The sequence below is a fragment of the Drosophila albomicans genome, chromosome 4, assembly GCF_009650485.2.
Source record: "Drosophila albomicans strain 15112-1751.03 chromosome 4, ASM965048v2, whole genome shotgun sequence".
Classification (NCBI taxonomy): Eukaryota; Metazoa; Arthropoda; class Insecta; order Diptera; family Drosophilidae; genus Drosophila; species Drosophila albomicans.
The window spans coordinates 32148-41187 of record NC_047630.2 but is presented as its reverse complement, the minus strand read 5'-3'; the positions used below and the strand labels follow the sequence as shown (position 1 = coordinate 41187).

The following is a 9040-nucleotide window of genomic DNA, read 5'->3' as shown; positions in this document are numbered from 1 at the left end:
GGCAAGCTAAGTTAGTAGTTCTACGTGGAATGAGAAGAGAAAGAAAATTCCTAGTGATCCTGACCGGAACCGCAAAACTAATTTGAGTTAATAGCTCCAAATGTGTATATCCAATGCATAGCCCCAATATGGCTATACGGCATACAGATTTGGGGGATTGCGGTTAAATCTAACCATAAGCGCATCCAAACTCTGCAAAACCGAGCACTAGGACGAACCAGTGAGACGTACAAAGTTTTAGTTAGTTATAACGAAATTTCAGACTGAATAAAATCCTCCCAAGTTACGGCTTTTTTTAATCTGTCGGCGACAGTTTGCATATCATTTTTACAGTCCCAGCGTATCGGTACTCCGATACTGAAATGTATGTGAATCTCATGTTAACTCCTCCACAGACGGCAAAGCGAGCTCAAACAAAAATATGAATAATTCAAAAACATTCAAAAGAAATCGTATTGAGACATTTTCTCGTAAACTTTAATAAAAGCTGTGGAATCACAGGAGTGTATATGAAGTTTAAAATTTAAAAAGTATTGCAACAAAATTGCGATAAAATATCTTAATTGTATGTGTGATTATACATATATATTTATATATTTTATTTTTATATAATTATTTAAAACATAATTTTCCATTTAAATTAAACTAAATTATTTAGTAATTTTAGTTATAACTGACTAAATTTCAATTCAATTTAATTATGCAATGTGTCTACGCCTAATATAAAGGAATCTTGTACAAAGTTTTCAAAATCCCCACAAGTCGAATTTTCCGTATGAACTGACTTACATATACAGCCGTGCTCCTGGTTTCATTTTCACATATCGATTTCGTTTTTATATGCGATTTTCAAAACGCAAAAGAAAATGTGATTTTCAACATCAAATGCAGAAGTAAAAAATAGTTGACAAATTGGTTTATTGACGTTTATTATACCCGCTATCCATAGGGTAGAAGGGTATTATAACTTTGTGCTCCGGTTTCCACATTCGGTTTTCGTTTTCGTTTTGAAAACGAAAACGAAAAAATTGGTGCTCCCGTTTCACTTTCACAAGATTTTTTCGAATTGCAAAACGAGAAAATTTGTCTTGCCGAAATGAAAAGTAAATGCCTTTTTCTATATTAAATCGGATCTTATTTGCAAAAGGAAAAAAAGTAGTTGACTCATTGGTTTATTGTCGTTCTTTTAAGACCACCAGCAGATCAATTAGGCTTGTAATTATTTTTAAAACGACTAATATCTGACACTACCTAAAATTTGGATGTCAAATTTTGCCGTCGGCAACAACAATTTTCGTTTTGGTGAGCGACCGATAAGTCGGACACCATGAGTTATCGCCTAAGCTGCCATACTTTTGGTGGAATGAAAAAGCAAGTTAAAAATACTTGTATAATGAAACGGATGGCATTAAATTTGTTGAAGTTGGGTAAAATATGTTTTTTAAAAATTAATTAATTTAATTTAATTAGTAATGTGCTAAAAGTGTATAAAAAAAATTGTTGAAAACACCGGAATGAAATACATTGAAAAGGTGGCATCCCCATTTTTTGTGGGAAACAGCTGATTGCCGTTCAGCTGATTTTTTTAAATAAACAGGCATGCTCCGGTTTTCACTTTCGGTTTTCGTTTTCGTTTTGAAATCGAAAACGAAAAAATTGGTGCTCCCGTTTTCACTTTCACAAGATTTTTTCGAATTGCAAAACGAGAAAATTTGACTTGCCGAAATGAAAAGTAAATGCCTTTTTCTATATTAAATCGGATCTTATTTGCAAAAGGAAAAAAAGTAGTTGACTCATTGGTTTATTGTCGTTCTTTTAAGACCGCCAGCAGATCAATTAGGCTTGTAATTATTTTTAAAACGACTAATTTCTGACGCCACCTCAAATTTGGATATCAAATTTTGCCGTCGGCAACAACAATTTTCGTTTTGGTGAGCGACCGATACGTCGGACACCATGAGTTATCGCCTAAGCTGCCATACTTTTGATAGAATGAAAAAGCAAGTTAAAAATACTTGTATAATTAAACGGATGGCGATAAATTTGTTGCAGTTGGGTAAAATATGTTTTTTAAAAATTAATTTATTTAATTTAATTACTTATGCGTTAAAATTTTATAAAAAAAATTGTTGGAATAACCGGAATGAAATGCATTAAAAAGGTGGCATCCCCATTTTTTATGGGAAACAGCTGATTGCCGTTCAACTGATTTTTTTAAAGAAAGTTTCAAATCTTTCTTTGCAAAAAAGAAAAAAAGGCAAATATATTTCATTCAGGGGAAGCATAAATAAACTATGCAGGATAAAAAAATCCTGAGTGAGTTCAATCCACGCACGGAATTGGACATACAATAGACATTTTTTCGCGTAGTTTACTTTTAACCAAAACACAAGTCAGCTGTTTTAGCAGTAAAAAATGAAACGTTCCGATAGCAAAACGATGACCAAAAACGTGTGAAAACCGGAGCACCTAAAAACGAAAATCTCGGTTTTGGTCCCAAAACGAAAACCGAAAGTGAAAACCGGAGCATGCCTGATAATTCCGCTCGAAAATTGTACCGAGCGGAGATATGTCGTGTGGAGATATGTCGCTATGCCGAAATATCGTGTTTTTTTCTTATGTGTTTTTACATGGTGCGAACTTAATAATGGAATTGATCGGAAAATAACCGAGTTTTTTGGTGCGTTGGAAAGGCATTAAAAACGCGATTTAGTTTATCTGGGATAAACGCAAATGTTTTCACTTTCGATGCTGACGCTAAAGTTGCGATGCTATCTTGCCGTACAACTTTACCTACAGACAAAATATCGCTTCAGTAGTATCACCAACGATGATTATTTACTTTTGGTCATCTCTAGTGTCGATGACAAACATTTTTGTAAGATTAAGCAAACGGGGAAATTGCCAAATTTCAGAAAAAAATTTCTTAAGACTACAATATGATTATAACTGTAAAAACGTTACAACAACAAACATTCACAATTGATTTTGATCCTGAAAGAACTGTAAGTAACAAGGCAATTACTTGTTTTGTTCGCATCGATGCATTTACTCGACACAAAAACAAAATTTTCATTTTATCAACCCCTTAGGTTTTGGAATTAAAAAATCAGATTTTTAACGAACGAGGTGTTGACTACATCGTAGAAAAACAAAAACTAATTTATGCTGGTATGTACATACCTTAAACACGATATTTCAATCATTTCCTTTATACAGTTCAATCATTTATTATAAAGGGGTCATATTAACAGACGAACGAACTATAAGTTCGTACAAGGTCGATGAGAGGAAATTTATCGTTGTAATGTTAACACGGGATCTAAGTGGAAGCGGCAACTGTGCAAATAGTTCAACTACAACTACGGTTGTCGTCCAGCAACATAAGCAGCAGAGAAGCTCAAACGAAACCACAAATGGGAAATCATCATCCACGGCAGATCTTAAAAGTAAGGCAGAATATAAAGTGAATGATGGTGATGAATTAGAAGCACGTACTAGTAAAGGAAACCTGGGAGGTGGAAACAGTGAGGAACAAAAGACATCAACATCTGCAGACTCTGGTGTAGCGCCAGTTTCATTTTCAAACATCGATTTAGTTGGTGGTTTAGCTAATGCTTCATTGCAAAATCGTGCGGAGTCCAATTTAATTATGGGTGAAGAATACAATACTGCTGTTGCATCCATTGTTGAAATGGGCTATGATCGAGATCAAGTTGAACGCGCAATGGCAGCCAGTTATAATAATCCTGAGCGGGCTGTGGAATATCTGATAACTGGAATTCCACTGGAGACTAATGATTTGAATACTAATACTAATAGTAATGATGATGCTGAAAATACTGAAGAGTCATTACATCAAGAGTCTTTGAGTGATTTGCAAACACAATCAATATCTGGTAAAAATATTACAGTATGATAAATTAAGCTTGGTTTATGTAACTAAATCCTCTTTTAGATCCATTTGAGTTCTTGCGTACTCAACCACAATTCTTACAAATGCGCGCATTGATCTATCAAAATCCGCACCTGCTTCATGCTGTTCTGCAGCAGGTAAGTATTAACCTTCTATTGTTTACGGCCGCTGTTAGAAGTTTTAGGTTGAGTGAGCTCTCAATTTATTTTCCTAAACTTAAAAATTGTAAAAAAGAAAAAAAAATTTTGTAAGCTGTAAGAAAATAGGATACAGCTCGGTGGATTTTAAAAGTCATAAAAAAATACACAAAAATTGTATTTTATTTCAATTTTAAAAGATTGCATTTAGAAACGCAGAAAAAAGTAATTAATAACACATTCATTTAATGTAATATAAGTTAGTAAGCACTTCAGACACAAATAACACGTAAGAAAAAAACAGTCGAGTGCGCTCGACTGTAAGATGCCTGCTACTCATTTTGAATAAAAGCAAAATATTGCAGTATTATTTTCAAAATATACCACATAAATACTACAAATATGTCAAAAGGTATAATCGGTATATTGATACAGTGTGCGTAGCAGTGTGCGTGCGATGCATTTTGTGATCTTATGTTTGAGTGGCCTTAATGATCAACAAATAATAAATAGGCATACAAATATTCTTTATATCCGCTACCCATAGGGTAGAAGGGTATTATAATTTTGTGCCGGTTAGAAATGTATGTAACAGGCAAAAAGAGGCCGTTGCTTTGGCTGACAATCTAGTGTATTTTCAATTCCATGGTATATTTTGAATGTATTCTTATATTAATATACCTAAAATAGCCTTTGGTATTTATCATTAGTACTTTTGCAGTATATTAATGTGGAATAATTTAAAATTAATACCGCAATATTTTGCTTTTGTTCAAAATGAGTAGCGAATATCTTAAAGTCGAGCACACTCGACTGTAGCTTTCTTAATTGTTTTAATATTGTGCAAAGCGGTTTTGCAACTCCGAGCTCAGCGATTGAAACTTGATAGACTCGAACCTTAGCCAGGAGCTTAAGATCTTTCAACAGCTTTATCTTTTTATAAACATTTCTTTTTAATGCATGGGCCTTTTTCAGATAAAATTATTTATTTGTCAATGTGAAAGTCCGTGAATTGCGGCTAGTAATATCTTAAGACAATAAATCATAGCAAAATGTAGTTTTCAATTATTATTATTTTGTAATTATTTTCTTTATTTTACAAATTTTATAAACGAACAATTTATACATTGTGGGTAAAGGATTAAGGGAGGAGGATACAGATTATTTTTTTTTTTTTAATTTAGTAATGGTAGACCTTTTTCTGGTAATATCTATATTTGATTGAAAACGAATCAACAATTAAATCTCAACATACTTTTTATCATTTTGATTACACAAATCTTGTAATTAAAGTTTGTTATTGGTTTCGCGCTGGATTCTTAAAAATATGCAAGAAGTTTTGTGTAAATAGTAGTGTAAATATATAAATAAACAGTGTCAATAATATTGGCGGATTTGAACACAAGACGCTCTAAATTAAATAAAGTTTATTCTTTTGTAGATTGGTCAAACAAATCCAGCACTTTTGCAACTCATTTCGGAAAATCAAGATGCTTTTCTACAAATGCTTAACCAACCGCTTGAAGGAGAAATAGGGGACAATGCCCAAAGAATTGGTCTAGCACAGAACCCAACGAATCTAAGGCATCAAACCGGAAACTTAGGTTCAGCAATTTTGCAGGAGTCTACAGGGGATAATAGCCAACGGTCTGTTGCTAGAGCAGAGAACGCACCGGAAAATGATCCTAGTTTAATGGCTCCAGAATATAATTTACCGGAAAGTTTGACAACTATTCGCCTGACACCCCAAGATCAAGACGCCATAGAACGAGTATGATAATTTTAATTCAATCTTTTTGGTGTCATTTTACATTCTACAAATTTGATTTTTAGCTGAAAGCTCTTGGATTTCCAGAAGCCCTTGTTCTGCAAGCCTATTTTGCCTGTGAAAAAAATGAACAATTAGCCGCAAATTTTCTCCTTTCATCATCTTTCGACGATTAAAAAAATAGTCAAATGCTGGCATGTCTGCATATATGTATTTATGTATACCCCCATAAAAGAAAATGTTACGAATAAAGTAAGAGATAATTGATTAACTCGAATCAACAAAGCATTTGTAAATTGTTATATATCGTTATGGGCATAATGTTTTTTATACACGCTACCCATAGCGTAGAAGAGTATTATAACTTTGTGCTGGCAGGAAATGTATGCAACAGGCATAAGGAGGCCTCTACGACTCGTATAAAGTATAAACATATATTCTTGATCAGCGTCAACAGCCAAGAGGATATAGCCATGTCCGTCTCTCTGACCGTATAAGCACCTAGATCTCAGAAACTATAAAAAAAAAAATTATAGCTTTTTTATACAGTATTTGGTAGTATGTTTGCACGCAGATGAAGTTTGTTTCAAATTTTTGCCACGCGCACTTCCGTCCCACAAATCGACAAAGCCAACATACTAGGGGTCTTAGTTGCTTTGGCTGACAATCTGTATATTTTACACTCTGCTATTTGAATTTAGGTGGTATAGGTGGTGCGCCGGGTGGGACTTAGTGGTGTTGACGCAGATCCTTCCCTAGGTCAGGGGAGGGTGCCCCTGTGGGTAGTGTGGTCCAAATGGTTGGTGGTGAAGTTGGTTCCTTTTGAGTGGGTAATGTTCCACCAGTCAGAACCAACTGATGGTAATCTTTATTGCTTCCATTACTCTTATAACAACTGTTAACAATTTTTGGCCTTAGGGATAATGTTTACAGGAAAATGTTGCCTGCTAGAACTGACTTTACGTTAACATTTAGATTATTTTGAGTGGGTAATGTTCCACCAGTCAGAACCAACTGATGGTAATTTTTATTGCTTCTATTACTCTTATAGCAACTGTGAACAATTTTTGGCCCTAGGGATAATGTATACAGGAAAATGTTGCCTGCTAGAATTGACTTTACGTTAACATTTAGATTAAGCTAGATAAAAGTTGTCAGTTACGTTACTAGGGTTTAGGAGCAATGTTCCTAAACAAATACAGTTTTGGAGTGATTGATGTTTTAGTAGGCTAGGTTCAGATACATTTGGAACTTATGAAGCTATAGTTTGATTTAAGTACTGGATGTGAGTAACAGATTTAGTTAAGGCGTTAAGGTAGTTTAATGTGGTAATGTCCCGCCAGTCAGAAGCAACTGATGGTGATCTTTATTGTTCAATTACTCTTAAAGCAACTTTAACAATTTTTTGGCCTTAGGGATAATGTATACAAACATGTTGCTGTGGGGAATGACTTAACTATTATATTACAGTTTTAAATAATGAGTATTGTCTGTTTCTTAATTTAGGTTTGAATACAATTGGTTACAGTTTAATAGTCTTGAGTATCTTTTAAATAGGGTTTAGATCTTATTGGAATTTAGTTTGTTTAAGAATTGAACATATTTTATATCTTTAGTTTTGCGTTAAGGGGTTAATTTTAGGTAATTTAGTGGTACATTATAACTTAAGTTTAGTGTTTTATTTTTATGTTAAGTACATGTTTTAATAGGTTCTGCAAATTTAATTTAAATAAACTGCAACTCTGCCGCTATCAAAAAATTGGTAACGCTAGAAAGTAACGTCTGTCAGTGTGTTTAATTTGGTGTCATGGGTAGTAGGTAAGTTAGTTTAATGAGTTTAGATGAAATGATTTAGTTTGTGATTTTAATTGTCTGATGGAAAAAATATTAATTTGGTGGCTGGTTTGTGTATTAATTAGAGATTTTTTTTTTTATTATTATTTTTTTTTATATATATTTTTATATAAGTAGTTTAGTGAGGAATCCTATTCCACTACAGTGGAAGTGGAAATAGGCTTAAGGTACATAGGTAACTTGCGCGTTTGAAGTATCGATACCAGTCAGTTAAATACACGTTGTGTAAGTGATGTCAGTATTATAGGAAAAAGTAGAAGTAAAATGTATGTGGTATATTGTTATTATTTTTATTATTATTAGATTAAATTTAAATTTTATTTATTGATTGAATTTAATGGAGTGGCCTCTTTTTCCGCAGTGATAGCTGACAAAAGCTAAAAGGCACGCTTGCAGTGCTGTGCTGTAATTTATCGATAAATTTAGGGGTTGGCACATAGAGCATAAACAATGAGGAATATAAACAAGGCGAAGTGTAAGAAGGTGAGATTAATTATTATTATATTTATTTATTATTATTTATTAATTAATTAGTGAAATTTTATGTTTTTTATTTTGATTTTTTTTTTGTTTTAGTTTGCAAGGAATAGTTCGAGTGGAGCAGTGGCTGGGCCGCGCGCGGCGTACAACTGGAGTTGTCGCGGGGCAAGGGGAAGTAAACAAGATTTTTATTAAGTTTAAATGTGTTTTTGATCTTTGTTTTTTTTTTTTTTTTAAAGTTGTAGTATTATTGTTGTGTTGTGGCCTTTGTATTTAATTGTTGTGGCCTTTGTATTTAATAGTTGTGTTCTTGTCTTGCAGATGGTGTTGGAAATGGTGGACCAGAAGGGGCGCAGGTAAGTACGAGTGTGTTGTTATGAAACAATCTAGTTAATATTAATATTTTCCGTTTGCAGATGATATGCTGTATAAGCGAGTCAGTGGACGAACCGCAAAAGGCACCGCTGCGAACGCAGTGTGAGTATTTGCAATTTTATTTTAAGTTTAAACATGTTTTAATTGTATTATTTATATTTCAGGTTGTTTGGAGGTTTGTGTGAGCGAGGATGGCTATGTGCAGGATTGAGCCAGGCCCACCGCCCCCCGCCCGCCCAGTCCCACACTCAGTGCAGAGAGGAGAATAGACGAGGAACGGCGCGCCCAGTCAGATCGTGCACTGTGGCCAGATGAAGTGGCAGGTCAATAAATCAGAAGAGCATACGACTGCAGGTACGTGGTAAGTTAAAGTGAATTTTGAGTTTGTATTTATTTGTTATATGTTTTGTTCTTTATATGTATTAATTGTGTTCTTATAATTTCAGATGGTGCTTCAGACAAGATAGCCAAATGGAGAGGCAGATCAAACAGACAGAAGAGCGTGCAACA

The 9040-nt window shown here is 34.0% G+C and overlaps 1 protein-coding gene across 1 annotated transcript; it reads left to right on the top strand.

The window, feature by feature from the left end:
* The first annotated feature begins 2852 nt into the window (after nucleotides 1-2852).
* LOC117573113 (UV excision repair protein RAD23 homolog A) lies at nucleotides 2853-6109 on the top strand. Its single transcript, XM_034256039.2, has 6 exons — nucleotides 2853-3005; nucleotides 3093-3171; nucleotides 3240-3899; nucleotides 3959-4053; nucleotides 5495-5824; nucleotides 5887-6109. Exons 1-6 carry the CDS (start codon nucleotides 2940-2942, stop codon nucleotides 5995-5997), a joined length of 1341 nt encoding a protein of 446 aa, XP_034111930.1. The 5' UTR covers nucleotides 2853-2939; the 3' UTR covers nucleotides 5998-6109.
* Nucleotides 6110-9040: the final 2931 nt, after the last annotated feature.

What these genes read in the sequence shown, in the direction of transcription:
- LOC117573113 (XM_034256039.2), top strand. Translation starts at nt 2,940, where the DNA reads ATGATTATAACTGTAAAAACGTTACAACAACAAACATTCACAATTGAT. An exon ending in ATTTTGATCCTGAAAGAACT is followed by an intron (nt 3,006 to 3,092) that starts GTAAGTAACAAG and finishes TCAACCCCTTAG; the next exon opens with GTTTTGGAATTAAAAAATCA. An exon ending in ATCAAGACGCCATAGAACGA is followed by an intron (nt 5,825 to 5,886) that starts GTATGATAATTT and finishes TTTGATTTTTAG; the next exon opens with CTGAAAGCTCTTGGATTTCC.